The 18,532-nt window shown below is 43.4% G+C and overlaps 1 protein-coding gene across 3 annotated transcripts in view; it reads left to right on the forward strand.

Annotated features, from left to right (window-relative positions):
• ASTN2 (astrotactin 2) overlaps window positions 1–18,532 on the forward strand; it is an 807,209-nt gene that overhangs the window by 614,593 nt on the left and 174,084 nt on the right. For all 3 annotated transcript variants that reach the window (XM_054584473.1, XM_054584474.1, XM_054584475.1), the window contains one exon: window positions 14,512–14,777. In XM_054584473.1, coding sequence (XP_054440448.1) covers window positions 14,512–14,777 — 266 coding nt within the window. The remainder of the gene's footprint in view (window positions 1–14,511; window positions 14,778–18,532) is intronic.

Genomic DNA, 18,532 nt, shown 5'->3' on the forward strand with positions numbered 1-18,532 from the left:
GTGGTGTTATCAATTTCAACTAAACCCAATGCTGGGAATCATCCCATGGGCCTTATTTCTGCCAAATCCCACCCCACAACCCACTCCAGACTTCCTGTCCTCTTGGCTCCAGGACCTCAGCCAGCTTTCTCTTTATGGCGGCTGCCACTACTCACTCCATCCATCGGTATCTGTAAGACTGGCTGGGAGCCAACAAAGAGAGAGTCTTTTCCCCCCACCCCATCCCTTCCTCTACCACGCGGATTCTCACGTCGCAGCTATTCATGATCCTAACTTATTTGTCTACAAATAGGAAAATTTGACTGCTATTTTTAAATTTTTAAACCTAATACAAGTGAAAATGCATTTGGGAGGTCCAACACAGTACATAATGCAGATGCGGAAAACCCCTCTTCATCCCACCCCTCAGCAATCGTTGCCTCTGGAGACTTTATGGGGCTCTTCTGGCAGCCCTCTTTTCTCAGTGTTTCATTGAGAAACGTGCACATGCACGGAGAGAGAACGGCAGCGGGGACCCCTGTGTGCTCATCACCCTGCAACACTTGTCAATATTTTGCCAATTTTGCTTCAGCGATCCCTCACCTCCGATTTGTTGTTTGTTGCTAGAATCTTTTAACGCAAATCCTAGATTTTGTGTCACTCTGTAAATGATATGATATCTCAGTATGTATCTAACAGATAACTATTTTTTAACAATCTCAACACCATCATTACATCTTGCAGTTCATATTCAAATTTCCTTTATTCAAAATAGCTTTCTATAGTAGATATGCTTAAATAAGGATCAAAATACTTGTTGTACTAGGTCTCCTTTAATCAGTAATAATTATACCTATAATTTTGCTATTATTTGTTAAGGACATTGGCTTCTTGTTTTTTAGGATGTTTTGTTTTGCAGAGTAGCTGATTGCTTTCTCTTGGTGTTTTTTAACTTGTTCCTCTCTCCTAGGGATTTATCACTTTGTTGTTTGTTTGTTTTGTTTTGTGGATCTTTTTGTGGAATGATGAAGACTACAGACCTCCTTTACAGAATAAACTTTTTAAATGGATAAAATTAAATACATGAGGACTACACAAGAAAGAAATTATATCAAGATATAGTTATCAAACTATAAAAAAAAAAAACCAAACCCAAATTTGTGGAGTAATATATGGACCCTTTTATTAATGGCAAGATTTAATGAAGTCTCATAGTTATAATTTCTAATTTGCGTTGAGCATAAATAATTAAAATATCTGTAACAACTCTATTGTAATAGAAATAGATGAGAATTTGATTGTGTCAAAGTCACAGGAAATGCTACACTTCTATAGCCCATTGCCTCCATGTATAATTTAAGGAAATGCTAAACTGCATTCAGAGGATACTGAAAATAAAGATGTATTTTTCTCTGCACAAGTTCACAGACCCTTGAATTCTGTCCATGGGCCTGAGAAGAGCCCGCTGAAGTAGACAAGCTGTGCCACGCCCTTCCTATGGCATCACCGCAAAGGCACTAATGTCTGGTTCACTACTTTTAGTTATGTTAAGATTAAGCCACTATAAGTCTGATCCATTGATTAAAAGTATTCTCATCAGCCTTTCTCTTAATGGCTTTAGGATTTTTTGACGATATCTGACTCGATTTTGTTAGATTACAAAATAGTCATTTTCTAATTCTGTCATTCTTCCCGCCTTTATAACCTGCAATATTTCCATGAATAAAAACGTGGTTACCCTGAAATCCATTTCATATGATGAAAGATTGACTAATATTTGAATCTTTTATTAATTTTCAAACTGCTGAGCTGGTTTCCTAGCTATCCCCAATGGGGACCAATGAGCTTTGCTTTTTTGTTTTATATTTGAAGAACATTATGAATTACAAGAAATTTATTTATTTGCTCTATTTCAACTCAATTGCAGTCATTATTCACTTTGATGTTCCATTTGTTCAATGTTAGGCCAGTGTGAGCCCTCCTAAACTGGCTTCTATGTCCTTTTGAAATGACCACATTAGTCTTTGGCAGCTATCTTGCTTTTGGCACAGCAAGGTACCCCAGGCTCAGCTTGTACCATGCCTATTCCATACTTGGGGTAAGGAAGTGTTCCAAGAATCTTTTGTTCCTTTTAGTGGGAAATGATATTTAAAAACAAGAGTCTGGGCATTAAGGGTATTTATTACTATTAGGTTGCCGTTACTACTAGGCCTTTTCAGTGGACAGAGCTATAAAATATTTATTTTTTTAAAAGAGAAAAACAGGTTATAAGTTTATGTGATTTCTGTTTGAAAGATCAATGTGCAGAATATTTCTTCTTTGATTTTATACCTGGGTTGGTTGCCTTTTATACTGATAATCTTAGTTCCTAAAGACAGTAATGTAATGGCTTGTTTGCTATAGCCCACAATATACACATAATAGTTTCAAAATAAACAATACCAATATTAGAACTAGCAATAAGTCCATTGCATCTAGTCTAAGATTTATTTTCAGATTATTTTTTCTTTGGAATATTTCTAACTGGGCATGTAAAATCAAAATACTGCATTTTAAAGTTACTCAAAATAATTATTTTCTCTTTCATAGCTAGGTTTTTCTTTTCAGTTTGCATGTAATTTGTAGAGACTAGTGCTTCTTTTATGATTTAAGATAGAAGAAGGATTTGTCCGTAGATTCTGATTTCTGATTTTAAGGGTTTTAGGACTAAGACACTAAGAAATAAATAATTTTTTGTAGTTCTGAAGCTAATACTTGTAGAACAACATATACTCCAAACACTCTGACTTTTGTCTTTGTCCCTTTGTTTTCTTGCTTCCTTTGTGGGTAATCATTTGTATTTGTTTTGGTTAATTGTTTCAGTGGTTTTAGTGAAAAATTATATCTATGTGTATAACCTCAATATCGATTTTTATGTAATATATTCATATAATATGTATATATTTATATTTCTTATTTCTTACATAAAAGAAAGTTCTATAAATGTTTCTGCACTTTGATTTTTCCATTTAATAAAACACATTTGCGATTACTCCATATCCCATGTAGGCTGCGCTAATTCCTTTTTAAGTATAGACTCCACTGTGTGGATGCACCCTAGTTTTTTGGCCAATTCCCTACTGATTGTCCGTAGATTCTGATTTTAAGGGTTTTGTGACTAAGACACTAAAATGAGCAGAAGTAACAGAGATTGCATATTCAATTTCCAGAATTTATAGCTGCCCAGGCCTGAATCTCCAGCACGATAGCAGATTGCAGGCAACTTAAAACAGTGGAAAAGTGCTTACAAGTGAGACAGGTCAAGGTGGAAGTTCAGTTCTCCTCGGCCTATGACTTCACTTCTGTGAGTTTCCATTTCTTCATCTTTAAAATGCAATAATGAAACATGGTTGTTAGGATTAATGCAGACCAAATGAGACGTAGTATACAAAGCAGGTAGCAGAGCGTCTGGCTTGGAATATATGCATGTAAACTCATAGTTATTAATACCGATTTTACTGATTTCCTCAGTGATGAGACATGGAATCCCTGAGGAGTCTTCGTCCTTTATTGTTATTTTATTTTAATTTAATTTTTTTTGATGGGTGGACTCATTCATCCCTCTCCCTGACCTGGGCAGCACAGCTACATGGAAGGGGGAAGCTAATGGACGAAGTAGGTCACTTTGAATATGTTTTCCAAAAATATTGCTTGTCAGCATAGGTGATCTTTTAACCTGGGTGTTGGTAAGATTTTGGTGGAAATAGTTGCAAGTGTGGCAGCCACACTGGAGTCCCCTTAGATAGTGATCAGAGGGTGGCCCTTTGTTTTCTGGTGGCTCTTCATAACAAAGCCTCCAAGTGACCCCACCCCAGGTTCATGCCCTCCTCAACCTCTCCATTGGCCCCACAGCAGCCTGATAATGCCCCGGGCCTGCACTCCTGCCTAATGGTCCTGTTCAAGCTGGAAAATCTGGGAATTTCCATGTAAAGTAAGTCATTAGCATCTCAGAGGCTTCCGTTTGCTAACCCGTCCAGGCATGATTCCTTTGGGCATTTCCTCCTTGATCCCTAGCCTCAGAAGCTACTGGAAGGAGGAGGAAGGAATTGAAGAGGAACTCTTGGACTCCTTCCTTAAGGGATACATTTTAGCACAGTTTTTAGAAAGGAGAAATGGGATCTCAGGAAGTAGAAGGCAAGCTTCAGATTAATAAAGCTTCTGTGCTCCATTGGATGGAAAAGAGTCTTCGGAGTCAGACCCAGAATGCCTGGTACAGCCTTTGGCTGCAGGCTGTCACCTCTCAGAACCTCGATTTCCTCAGTCGTAAAATACAGTTATAAAAATGGCGATATTCCTTGTCCAAATCACGATTATGAGGATTCAGTGAGATCCCTAATGTCTTGTGCTTGGCAAAGAAGAGAAGCTCAGCTAATGTGGATTTCCTTTCCACCCTCTCTCTTTTTTCATGGATTTGCCCTGTCATATCTTAAAAATAAAAGTACGTTGTCATGATAATACTAGTAGCAGTAAGAACTGAAATTCCTTGGGTGGCACGGGTATACATTATTTTAGATTCTAACAGCAACTTTGCCTCGTTGGGGACGTTATCCTTATTTCATGCATAGAAGAGCAGAGGCTCTGAGAGAGAGAGGAAGTCTGTCAAGCTTGGCTGTGGTTACCTTTTGGATGAATTAGGAAATGGTGCCGTCCCGTGGATTCCAGCCTGTGAGCTCGGGTGTGGCTTGCAGGGCTGCCTGAGGCTGGATTCAGTTTTCACTCCCTCGCCCTCCTGCCTTGTCAGGGTTGTGCAGTACACCCTGCACAGCTGTGCCCAGAGGCCCGGGATGCATGCATAGAAGTTCCAACCCAGCTGTGTCTCCCATTCAGACCACATCCTTTCCACTGCCACGTTGGCGTTTACTTCTTCCTAGTACCTTCAGGATCCCGCTCCATCGATGATCTCTTCTCTCTGGCTTATCTCCAGCCCCTCCCCTCTCCTCCCTTCTGGCTTCTCCTTCCTAGCTGATATTCTCAATCAAATCTGTACTCCTGGGTACCACCAGGACTGGAGCAAATCATTATGCACAATTTCACTGCTATCATCCCTTGCCAGTGCCTAGCTCCAGAGTGGCCCTGCATCGGCCTTTCTAAGCAAATGCTTGTCCAGAATCCTTGTACTTTCCACTAGACTTCCTTGGGTCAGAGCCCAGCCTTGACTGTCTTCCCTGCTGTCCTCAGTGCACACGCAGCAAGTTGCTTTGCACACAGTTATCATTCTTGGGCATCGAAGAACCTGTTTTTCCCAAGAGCAATCCCCTTAAGAAGGCACTAGAGGGCAGTAGGAGATCACACATGGTCTTCTTTAAAGCCTCCCGTTAAGTGCCATAGCCCACCTTGCCTCAAGAGGCTGGGGGAAATGCGAAGCTTCAATGCTGACTGAATGGCCGGAGGGATTTAAAAAAAAAAGTGGGAGAGGGGAGAGAAGCTGAGCACAACTTAGTCTGTGGGAAGGCCCACTTTTGGGTCCACTGAGCTGCTCTGGGATTCGTCACTGTGTCTCTTACTTTCTGTAGGACATAGAGCACAGCAGAACTGCATGGTATTTTTGTACTTACAAAAATATATATATATTTTGCAAACAAAAGACATCAGCCATCAACCACTACTGGGCTATTATTGGTCAGTGTCCAGGAGATCCTGTCCCACTAAAAGTATGACCATCCTCAGAGATTTAACCGCTTCCTCAGAGATTGAATTGCCTTCATTTGAAACAGGTATTTTCTTGTCAGGTGTCCTCCATGTCACGGTGAGCCTCAGATCCTTCATGTGTAAAAGGGGGCAGCGACCTCTACTCTGTAGGATGATAGGAAGGACATATGCGATCACAGGTGTGAATCAGCTAGGGCTGCCTCTCACGTTTGATGCTCAGAGCAGTTCAATGAGGAATTAGTATCCCCATTTTACAAATGAGGAAAGTAAATGAAAGAAGTGACTTACCCAGGTTCTCAATTCAGATCATCTAACTCAATAGCTTTAGATTTAAGCGTCCAATTTTATCCTTGTCTACTGTGTTCCACTACGTAGGAAGCAGGCATTTAAGGAAAAGTTCCTGACAGTGTGGTTAAAGCCCCAGCAGGTCACAAGGGAACATTTACAGTTTCAGACGTGCACAAAAATTGGATAATACTGAGGTGGTGGCCAAGGGCTAGACCAAATGACTCCGATGATGCTCTTGACAACCTAGAACTTGGAGATAAATTGCTGATTGGGTTCTGTTTGTTATTGATCCTCCCAATATTCTAAGATTTATGTGCTAACATTATGGATATTTTACAGATGAGAAAACAGAGCCTCAGGGAGGTTAAGCAAGTTGTCTGAGGTCACCCATCTGGAAATAGAAGAGCTGGAATTCAAACCCAAGCAAGTCACTGTGCTATAGTTGCCCCTCTGCAATTTATAGTTGCTCCCTGTGATAAGGTTTATTACTTGTGTATTTATGGAAGAAGCTGTGAATTAGGTTAGATTAGGAGATCAGTTGCCTTAGAAATTTGACAGTTTTATGGACCTGTCTTCTTTTTAGTCTCCACTATGGCTTCCCCTTCCATTCCTCAAATATGCACACTGCACACACACTCAAACATATCCACCTTATCAGAAGCCCTCAAGGCTGCCCCACAGTTCCTGGAATGGAGAGTTCTTCCACCCACCTAGCTGGCTGGTTGATTTTATTCTCACCACCCAGTACGGGCAGGCTTGAGTACCGCAGAGAAGGCATCCAAATAGCATAAAGTGGATAACTCGGGGTCTGGGCCTGATACTTAGGATGAGAAATGCAGTTCCTGGATGGGAAACCATCTAGATGTAACAGAGCTGTCCCATAATGGAACTGGAGGCCTGAAGAGATAATGAGTTCTGCATCATTAGAAGTTTCCAGAAGAAGTTGGCAGATGATTTGGTAGTGAATGACACATCAGATGGAAATTCTGACCAAGTGACCTTTAAAATGCCTTTTACTCATGAGATCCTTTAGCCCACGGAAAGAGGTGGGGAGCCTGGGGGTATTGGGGGGGGAGGTGGCAGGAATAGGCAAGGTCCAAGTGTTTGCAAAAGAGAAGACTTACTGTGCAGGAGTGAGAATTAGTGCTGCACAATAGAAGGAGTAGTAGAATCAGGTACAACACACAAGACTAGTTATTAGCTGTGTGACCTTGGACAAATTACCTTACCTCTCTGAGCTACCATTTGTACATCAATAAAGTAAGTTTAGACCATCTACCTTTGGGACTGTAATGATATGTACTGAGGTAATGGGTTTGAAGTCTGATAAGTGTTACATGAATGGAAGACATTAAAGGAAAAAGGGGTCAGATTATACATTCATCTATTCAATTATTCAGACATTGACCTGCAGTCTATACTACATCAGCGAGTGAACTCTGCACTGGGGATGCAAATGCTTGTTAAAACCAGCATGGTCCATACCCTGGCTGGTGTGGCTCAGTGGATTGAGCATCAGCCTATGAACCAAAAGGTCACTGGTTCCTGGTCAGGGCACATGCCTGGGTTGCAGGCTAGGTCCCCAGTTGGGGGCATGAAAGAGGCAATCAGTTGATGTTTCTTTCCCTCTCTGTTTTCCTCCCTCCCCTCTCTCTAAAAATAAATAAATAAAATCTTTTTTTAAAAAGCATGGTCCTCACTTGTATGGAGCTCACAGTTTAGTTGGGGAGACAGATATTAATTTAACTAGCACATTAATTAAAATTAAAAATACAATAAGCCCTGTAATGGCGATGATGGTATAAATGGTTCAGTTAATAATACAAATTGAGAATAATCAAAATATAGTTTATGAATATATATATTGTTCAAAAAGTCAGGCATACCTCAGAGATATCGCGGGTTCAGTTCCAGACCACTGCAATAAAGTGAGTCACACATTTTTTCCCCCCAGTAGATAAAAAAGTTACGTTTATGCTATACTATACCCTATTAAGTGTCCAATAGCATTATGTCTAAAAAACAACTTATATGCCTTAATTTAAAAATCATATATTACTAAAAAATGATGACCATCATCTGAGCTTTCAGTGAGTTATCTTTTTGCTGGCGGAAGGTCTTACCTTCCATGTGGAAAAAGCACAATATCTGAAAAGGCAATAAAGTGAAATTCAATAAAGTGAGGTTTGCCTGTATATGTGCGAGTCCCCACACTCCTTGTAATGTATTCAATGGGATAGTATTTGCTCCTCATGAAAATTTTAGCAGAGTACATCTACTCTATTATCACTTTTATGGAATGGACAATGCTAGAGGCATTTTTAAGTTGCTAACACAGTTTCAAATCAGGAATTAGGATGTGCAGTCCAAGATTTTAAACAAAGTTCTACACCTGACAAATCGAATCTCCTTTCCCTCCACAGCAGGGACCTGAAGAGGTGGAACAAGATTGGCCTCTCTTCTGTATCTCTACCTTGCGCTCCTTTGTCCTCTCCCTCCAAGGTCAAAGCAGGAGACAGAAGCAGCAAGGATGAGGAAGGTCGCCTTTGCCCTGGGACCCTTGTACCTGGCTCTGTGTTTTCTGGCCCTGACAGATTTTTAAAGCTCGCCTTTGTTCTTGGGGGCTTTTCAGTGATCCCCAGTGCCGGGACTTCTCCCAACACCTGTAATTTCTCTTCAGCTGGCTGCTGCTGATCCCCTCTACCTTCTGTTTCTCTGGCTGCCCACCAGGGATGCCTTGGAGATCCTCACTGTGGGGAACCCCCAACCTGTTACAGTTCTTCTTGGAGAGGACTCTAAACAGTTCTAGGATAGCTCTTTCTACTGTGGGTTCCACATCTGGTCCAGGGAAAATACTAAAGCATTTTTCACATTGGCAACCTCTGGATTTGGGGCTAATCCCTGTGCATCCCCTCCTGTTCTGTGGCCGCAGCCCGCTAAAGCTTTTGCAGGTGGATAAGATCCTAGCCCACTATCTTCCCAGTTGCCAAGGACACATAGCGAGTTCTCCAAGAGGCACGCTTCAGGCCCTTTCTCAAAAAACTTGGGATGAGAAGGTGGCACGTTCTACATGTCCCACCTGGGATGTTGGGAACACTAACCATCAGGTAGTAATCTCTCTCCGCAAAGTAAATCTCCCCTAAATCCGCCCTGTCTACTCTCTGGCCTTGTTTTATCTCCTTGTTCTGGCTGGGGTTTCTAGAGTTATGCAACAAGTTAGGATTCATCTCCTTTGTAAATTCTGCATATAGGGGCTTGGCTTTAGGGTTTCACCTCTGTTCTCTCTTGGTGTCTCAATAGAAATGTTAACGTTAACATCCTGTTGCAACAACAGTAGTGATAATTAGGACAACCACAGCAAAACAATGATACCAGCTAAACGGATTGAGCGCTTCACCTTTGCCAGGCACCTTATTTAATCCCCACAATAACTCTCTCAGATTGGGGCTGTTATTTATAATTGGCACACTCACGGCGCTGAACTTTAACTGTTGGGCGGAGAAGTTCGGACTGCACAGCACACAGGTTCAGGCCTTGTTGGTGGCAGTTCTGCTGGCTCCTTTCCCTTTGTTAAGGACATCTGTGTGGGTCCTTGAGTCAGGCCTCAGAGCCATCGCTTCCCTCCAACAGGAGTCAGTAACTCCGCCTAAGAAACGATCCCATTTCAGCAATTCCTGGGAGGCCATTGCTGGAATAGAGGCCATTCTCCGTAATATAAAAGTCTCAGCCTCTTTCTCCCACCCTGAATGTTTCTAATTTGAGCCCCTCTGGTCCCTGGGGAGCCTTTAAATGCTTCAAGTGCAAGCCTGCTGCCAAGCAAGCCTATCTGACTTGGGAGGCAGTGCCCCGAGCTGCTGCTGAATATTGAACAAACATTCGCACGACTTTGGCTCTCCCAGAAGCCCTCAGTCTGAGGCCTTTGTTTTGTTTTCTGGATGAGGGCAAGTGGTGCCATCACCTCCTGCCGAAAAGCCCTGGCTGCCCTCCCAACAAGGAGTTGTCACTTCAACTGAGGCTTTTTTTTTTTTTTTTTTGGTGGCAACAAAATAATACCCAGCAGGAATTTGGGAGGAGAAAAAAGAGAGTTCAGTTGGCAGGTTCTCAAATGAATGGGCTGTAGTGTCATTGGAACTGAATTGGGCTTGAAACCAGACATGATCCTATTTTGGAAGCATTGTTCAGAGGGATGGGAAATGTGAACAGAGGATAAGTCTCTTCAAAAATGCTCTTTATCCTTGCCTGTTAAAGGCAGCCTGTTTTAACTGAACTCTCCCATCCCCTCAAAGGCAAGGACCTGTGTGAAAACCTAGAGGGAGTCAAAACAACTGGCAAATTGATCAGTTATTCATCTGTTAACTTTTCTATTGAGAGAGCTAATTTTGCTTTGAGAACAGGTCACTGGATTAGGAGCCATCAAGTAATTATCAGTGGTAAAATTCACAAACCTTAGCTCTTAGACTCATCAGTACTTTGATAAGAGCATAATGATGACGGTATGTAAATATATTACATATTCAAGTATTTATTAAAATCATTATTGAACACCTACTGTGTGTCAGTACCGTCTAAAGTGAATATGAAAATCAGCAAGGTAAATACTGTTTTTGCCCTTATGGGACTTTTCATCTGGAGACAATAAGGGGTGATAGAGCAGGTGCTGTGAGGATCTTTAATGCGAAACCCTAATAAAGATGGGTGGCAGGGGGGTGGAATTTAGGGAAGGCTTTGCTGAGGAATTGCACTTGAACTAAGATCTGAAGGATGAGTGGGAGTTAGCCAGGAGAGGCCGGGGGCTAGGGGAGGAATAGGGGAAAGTGGTCTGTGCAGAGCAGGGCATTTGCGGAAACTGAGAAAGGTACAGCGTTTATGCAAGGAACTTAAAAGCCAGTGTAGCCGAAAGTAAGAGAATTAGGAGGAACAGAGTAAGAGACCTGATTGGAGAGGCAGACAGGTTGTCTAGATCCCGCATTGTCTATATATTGTCTTAAGACACTTGGTCCTCATCCTAAGAGCAGGGATTTGCCATGGAGGAGTTTTAAGCAGGAGGAGAATATAGGCTTCACCTTTTAAAAAGAAGACTTTAGCTACAGAGTGAAGTTGTATCAGAAGCAATTAGCTTTAGCCATTGTAATGTCTACAGAAGAGTAATTAATGGAATGGCTAATGGTCTTCCCTGTTGCAACTTTCATCCAGATCATAACTTAGGCTTGACACAATCTCTGTGAAGAGAATCATCGTTGATAAGTGTGCATGGGACTTAGACGTAAATCCTTTTCTCCATTTAGGTATTGGGTTTCTTACTTCTTCACTAATGGAGCTGGACCAGACGATACCCAAGTGCTCTCCCTTTGTAAAACCAGCCCTTAATTTGGGCTGTGAATTCTGTACTGCTATTTCAGTGCAGTTTTCGGCCCACACTTTGGGCTTTTAACCCCACTGGTTGACCTGATAGATGGAAAGAAGCTAACAATTTAATAGACAAAAGCAGACCAGCAAAGATCTATAGCTCGTTTTGTTGTAGATGGGTAGTTATATCTTTAACCCAAAGGTTATGAATGTTCATTCGATCCAGGGGATTTCTTACCCCCAGCACCTTATTATGTTCCTTCTCAATTAAATTATGTGCATATGGCAAGTGCTACGAGGGGCTTGCCCCTCGACGGTGTTTTAAAATGAGATAAAAACAATGGCTAAAGTGGTGAATTGATTATCAAACAGACCGGGGTAATGTGCTGAAAAAAATACTCACTGTGTGACCTTGGGAAGTTATTTTCCTTCCTTCGGACACAATTTCCTCTTGTTTAAAGTGGGAGAGTTGTGCTAGGTTAGTGTTTTTTCAAAGGTGTGCTTTTTAATAGATTTTGAAACATGTCTTATGGAGAAAAGATGTCCCATTTTATTTATTCTCCTTGGAGACCCACAATCTAAGCATATTCATGGTCTAATTAATTTCAAAGTTTTTATTTTAATGCATCCATCATTAAAGTAAAAACTTTAAAGTGGCCCTCTGTCCAAAACTCAGTTTCCCCATCTGTAAACCAAGGCTAGAGCAGAGGTTTCTGAACTTTTTCTGCAAAAGATCAGAGAGTAAATATTTTAAGCTTGAAGGCCATGCAGTCTTTGTTGTATCCACTCAATTCTGCCATTGTAGCCCTACACAATAGAGAGAATGAGGGTGGCTATGTTCCAATAAAACTTTATTTACAATAACAGGCAGAGGGCTGAATTTGACCCATGGGCCATAGTTTACTGACCTCTGGGTCAGCGTGTGTGCTAACTGCTTCCTAATGTCCTTGCAGCTCTAACACGCCCTCCCCCTTCTCTCCTGAGTGGTTATTCACTCCCAAGTTTGAAGTCATTATTCTCCAAAATTATCCCTCTGGCCTGCACTTCCAAAAGTCATCATCGTCTTCTTTCAATGTGTCTGTATATAAGCCTGTCTCCATCTCCCCAGCTGCTGAGATGCCTTCTTCACAGCTTTGTTTTGTTTATCTTAGTAACTACCCATCTTTAATCCCTCTGAAGGATTGGTTAGCTGGAATACGCCTTGTCTTCCTCCCCCGGAGCCTTTGATCTGATGTTCATAAGCATTTGCTGACAGCCAGACAGAAAAGGTGGAGCCCAGATCCCAGGCCCGAGGGCCCTGAGAGTAATGAATGGAGGCTGCATGTATTTGTATTTCTAATTGGCAAGCCCATTTCCAGTTCAGCTGCATGTCGCTGCAAGCCCAGAGCAAGAGTAGGAGACCACCCTTCTTTTTCTGCCAGGCTTTGGTGCCCAGGGCCCCTGGTTCCACTGAGGGAGGAGCTTGCCTTGACTTTACCAGGCTTGGCAGAAGCTGCCATCTGTAGTAACCTCTGCCCCCTAGTTCAGCGCCCCCCGCCCCCTGTTTTGCCACTCAGACTACGCATTGCACAACTTTGCAGATACCATTCATATAGTCTGTAACATAAGTAGAACCTTCTGGGTTGTACAGATCACTTTCCTTCTTCAAGCTTTTTATTTAAGTTTAGCCTTTAAAAAAAAAAGGATTTTATTTATTTATTTTTGAGAGAGGGGAAGGCAGGGTGGAAGAGGGAGAGAAACACCAATGTGTGGTTGCCTCTCCTGGGCCCCCTACTGGGGACCTGGCTATCAACCCTGGCATGTGCTCTGACTGGGAATCAAACCGGCGATCCTTTGGTTTTTCAGGCTGGCACTCAGTCCACTGAGCCACACCAGCCAGGGCTTTAAGCTTTTTGATAGAGCCACTGATCCCTCTCTTCTTATGAGATCTTATGTAGAAGGCCACTCTATAAAACAGAGGGAAGTGGAACTGCTCTGTTTGAAGTGGAAATGTGGGTTTAGAGTTCTTCCGCCTGCTTGGTTTTCCTCTTGCCCTTATCAAGTGGCTCCCGAGGAGTTCCCTGGGATCCCTAGAATTCCTTGGAAGAATTTCGGAGCCCTTAGACTTGATCATGAAGGTCATCCTAACCATTCAGAGTTTCCACTCTTCCCTCTTTGATTAAGTATCAAAAACGTCCTTAGCACCATGCTAGGCAGCGAAGATAAGGTGGGGACAGGACTGGGAGACATGGCCCCTGGTCTCTAAAAACTGACTAGAGTGTTGGAGAGGTCAGCAGAAAATGGGACGAGACAGTGAGCTTAAGAAGACAAGGTCTTAGAAGTAGAAATACTTATCTGGAGAAGAAGGACTAGGGCAAGGAGAGGCTTCCTGAGAAGTCTCTGGAATGCGGCATCGATGGATGGTAAAGAGCTGGAGAGGCAGAGGGACAGTAGGACAGGGCGAGCAAAGGCAGGGAAGTAGGAGATGCCAGCTGTATGGATCAAAAGAGACAGAAGAGAATGGAGTACATGTGAGTCAGATCTCAGTGTGCATGTGAAGAACAGACAGGAAAGGAGTTTGAACAAGGGAAGAGCTGAGCACAGAAGGGAGGGGAAAGTGATATCTAATCCAGGCAGGCCCACCTCCTTCTGTCACATTTATCACTCATAACAGTTGCAATTGGTATTACTAATCCCATTTTACAGAATTAATTACTACAATCTCCTGGAGATTAAGAGATTTTTCCAAGGTTGCATTGCTATTATCAAGTAGAATTCAGATTTAAACTGAAATTGACTTGACTCCAAAGCTTGTATTTTCCATATTACAAGGGACTTCATGAAAAATGTAGAACTGGAGATGGTTCTTAAAAGAAAGGTAGAAATCCTGTAAACGGACAGTAGACAGGGAGGATTTCTGGTTGGAAAAAATATCTTTGAATATTAACATCTTGCAAGGTCCTTGGAGAATCCTCTCGTCGAGGCAGCCTTCTTTTAATATGGAGAAAGTGAGGCCCAAAGAGAGCAAGGGCCATTTAATGTAAATGGTAGAACAGGACTCCATTCTGGTCTCTGAACCCTCAGGCCAGAGCTCTTAGTAAAGCATCATGAACAAACCACTCTACCATTTTTTCCTTTCCGCTTGATACCAGCTCCTCAACACCTCGGGCTCTTTATGGGTTCAAGAGTCTGACCTTTTGAACAATACTGAACGTATCTCTCTCTCCCCAGAGACCACGGAGTTGGGCAGCAAGAAGGAGCTCAAGTCCATGCCCTTCATCACCTACCTCTCAGGTCTGCTGACGGCACAGATGCTGTCAGATGACCAGCTCATCTCAGGTGTGGAGATCCGCTGTGAGGAGAAAGGCCGCTGTCCGTCGACCTGCCACCTTTGCCGCCGACCGGGCAAGGAGCAGCTGAGCCCCACCCCGGTGCTGCTGGAAATCAACCGTGTGGTCCCACTTTACACCCTCATCCAGGACAATGGCACCAAGGAGGTGAGCCCCCTGACGGAGCCTCTGAGTCAAATCTAAGTACCAACTCTCCTACCTCCTGCCCCGTGGGCCCTTCGTTTGTCAGGACTGTTGTCATTGTCGTCATCATCGCTGCAATGACTAGCATCTATTGATGCCTTACCCTGTTTTAAGTACGTAAGTAGCTTGGTAATAACACAAGCTACTTTGACCGACAAACTCTCTAATCGCAATGGCTTAATGCAGTAGAATTTATTTCTTGTTTGTGCAGAGTCCCAAACAGATTTTTTTTTCCTTTATGAATATCTTTCCTCTGAGGAATAGTTCAGGGATCCAGCCTGTTCCATCTTGTGAGGTTTCCAGTTAAGGTGGAAAAAGAAAGAACATCGGGGATTGCATGTGAGCATTTTAAATAGGCCAAGGCTGAAAGTGGCGAATGTCCCGTCTAGCTGGTTAGAGCCCAGCTGCAGGGCACACCTGTCTGCAGTGAGATAGGGAAGTTTGTTCTATCTGGGTATCTAGGAGAAGAGGTGGGTTTGGTGAACAGCTGGCAGTACCGGCCTCAGTACTGTACTTGGATTATCTTACTTAATTCACCCTTCAAAGCTATGTTTATTTTATAAGTATTGGGTGGACTCATATGAAATTGCAGATACTTGATCATCTTTTATTTGTAAAAATGGCAATTCCATATAGATTATTTTAATGTCATACCTCCTTTACAAGTGCAGAAACCTCAAAGAGCTTTATTCATTTCCTGAGAGTTGGTTTGCTTCCGAGACAGTAGGTTTAATTGTAAAATTATATTTCCTCCTTCCCCTCTTTCTGCATGTCTCACTTTGAATGACGGCATGTCAGGGCTTGAGGGGGCCGTATCCATGATTCGGTTCGCTGGTTTGCAAATTGGTGTTCGTGGCACACTTTTTCCAAGGGCAGCCTTCAGGAACCACAATCCATAAAACCAGGAACAGCGATGCCACTCCTTCCGTGAGGAAGAGGAAGGTGGCTAAAGCATTCCTACTTGGTCCTTGCTCTCCTCTCTGCAGAAACCCCTTGACAGCTTAGGACCTGCGAAGGAGAGAGTGGCAGACCACTGACCACACCCAGCAGGACGCTCTGAAAGTTGTGCCTCTCCCATAGCATCCCGTTGGGCTGAGCAAGTGCCAGAGGCTGGTGAGGGAGCAGGCAGGGCTTCGCAGGGGTCAACGAGGCGATGAGAACATGAATGAGGGGGAGAATCAGGTGGACAGTCTGAGGCAGAAAAGAACAGGGTCTGTAGGAGGACGGGAAGAAATTCCCCATGACTAAGACTAAGACATGGAAAGCAGAGATGTGGCCAGCGAGGTGAGGAGGAGCCTGGTCATTTAGGACGTTGAAGGTGGACCACGGAGTTTGGACCTGTCTGGAGGGCCTTGAGGTGCTGAAGATACATGATAAGCCGGAGGCTGATAGGGTTAGTTTGCGGGGTGGCAGGAGCCCTCTGGAAACAGTCCTGGCGGCCATCAATGGGATGGAGTTCAGGTGTGGAATATGCATACAACGGAACTCTGTACAACAGCCAAAATGAGTGACCTGTAGTGACAACATGAGGTGAATGAACATAGTATTAAATGAAGGAAACAAATCCCAAAGATACATTTTAAATAGCATGATACCCTTTCTACTACTTTAAGTTAAAAAAGATACACATACACACACATTCCTAGTACACTACCTTTGGGAAATAAATACAGATGCAATAAGCCATTTAAAAATGGAATCAAGGAAATGATGGCCATAGGATTCAAGATGATGGTAATCTTGAGTCAGGGGAAGTAGGCTGATGTCATGAGGGAGCACTGGTTACATTCAAGAAGGCAAGTCCCTCTCTGGTATTTTGGGTGGTGGATTTGTTGGGGTTTATTAGAATATTAAAACTCGTTAGTTAACTAACACTAACTGGAGGTTACATGAAACAGCCTTGCGTGGTGCAACAGTGAGCTTGCAAATAATCTAATTCTGTACATCAGAGGTCCCCAAAGTAACACCAATAGAAAAACCGAATACACATACACAAGAACAGTCTGGGAAGAGTCCAGCCATTGTTAATATAATGAGAACGGTTTGTGTGACATTGATATAGCCTGGCAGCCAAGGAGAGTGGACTGGAATGCATGTGCGTGATTAATGAGGACTTCACTGTACTAGTCAGTGGGGGTGGTACACACACTGGAGTGAATATATGTGCTGTGTGGATGTTGCATTCAAAATAACTGAGTAAGTAGAGCAGCAGATCTACATAAAACTTTGCATTAAGCTTGGATTTTCCTCTGTGAAAATTATTTGGATGATTCAGAAGGGCCACAGCTATGGGCAACTGGTGATTGGCAGCTTCATCACAACAATGTGCCTGCTCATGCATCACACTTTGTGCAGAGTTTTTTTGCAAAACATCAGATCACCAGGTGACTCAACCCTGCTACGGCCCAGATTTGGTACCCTGCGATTTCTGGCTTTTCTCAAAATTAAAATCATCTTTGAAAGGGCAGAGGTTTCAGGAAAATACAGCAGGGCAGCTGACAGTGACTGAGAGCTGTGTGAGGTTCCAAAGTGCCTACTTTGAAGGCGCCTGAGGTGTCATTGTTCTATGTACAGTGTTGTATCTTGTATCTTCTTCAGTAAATGCCTGTATTTTTCATGGCTGGACACCTCCTGGACAGACCTCATTTCTCGATGCCTCTCACTTTAGGGTGAGGGTACATTGTGGAAATGTAAGAGTGGAAGCAGGGAGACCCGTGGAGGCTGTTGAAGCTTCCAGTAAATGCCAAGGTTGGTCTGACAAGTGTTGTATGTGAGGTTGAAAAAAGCAGCACCTTGGTAGCTGTGCAGGGCTGAGCTCTCCCTAATCAGCTGCCAAGGTGAGTGGGGATACTGATAGCCCCGTGTACTGCTCTGTGAACTTGCCCAACGACCGCCATTCTGGGCCACACTCTCCTCATCTGTAATGTGGCACAACACTAGCTCAGTCCTGGGAATTTTGTGATATGTTCTTGGCACAGGTGGTAGTTCATTTCTTCTTTGCTTAGGAGTCAGATTACCCCATGTCTGAATTCAGTGCCAGCTTCCCTTAGCATTATTGCAATACTCCGCTGTGGAGATTCAGTCGGGTCTTCCTGAGGTCCATTCATGATAGGCTGTCAGAATGGGTGTGGAGAGTGGCCACTAGATGTCACTGTTCTCCTGTAAGGAGAACAGTGGAGCGCTAGTCAGTCACGGATTCTTTAATTCAGCAAGTCTTTTTGAGCACCGACTGTATGCAAGTACTGCGTCACACATCCTGAGAAGTGAAGAGTATGACAAGTAGACATGTCTTTATCTCCATGGAATTTACAAAATTGTGGAGGAGACAGATATTAATGAAACTATCACACAAATAAAGACAGGCTGTGCTAAGTACTAAGAGAGAGCCTGGGCCGTGGTCTGAAAGAGTGTAACAGGCCTTGTGGGGTCAGGAAAGGCTTCCTGGAGGAAGTGCATTGAAACTGAGTCTTCGGGGGCCAGGCGCATAAAGCGAATGCAGAGGAGAGGGTTTGGGAGAGGGGGAGAAGTCTGAGCACGTGCTCGGTTGAAGGCTCAGCTCCTGCAAACACCTGAAGAATGAGCAAACTGGGCGTGGCAAAGGCTGGGACTGAGGGACAGCTCCACAGGCAATGCTGAGCAAAGGTGCCAGGGCCAGACCAGGCAGAGCTGTGCAGGCTGTGGTGGCAAGGAGTTTGACCCTGGTGGTGGGAAGCCAGGGA

This window comes from Pteronotus mesoamericanus, unplaced genomic scaffold, assembly GCF_021234165.1.
Source record: "Pteronotus mesoamericanus isolate MK-2021 breed Mesoamerican mustached bat unplaced genomic scaffold, CSHL_Meso_final contig_78, whole genome shotgun sequence".
In the NCBI taxonomy this organism is placed as follows: Eukaryota; Metazoa; Chordata; class Mammalia; order Chiroptera; family Mormoopidae; genus Pteronotus; species Pteronotus mesoamericanus.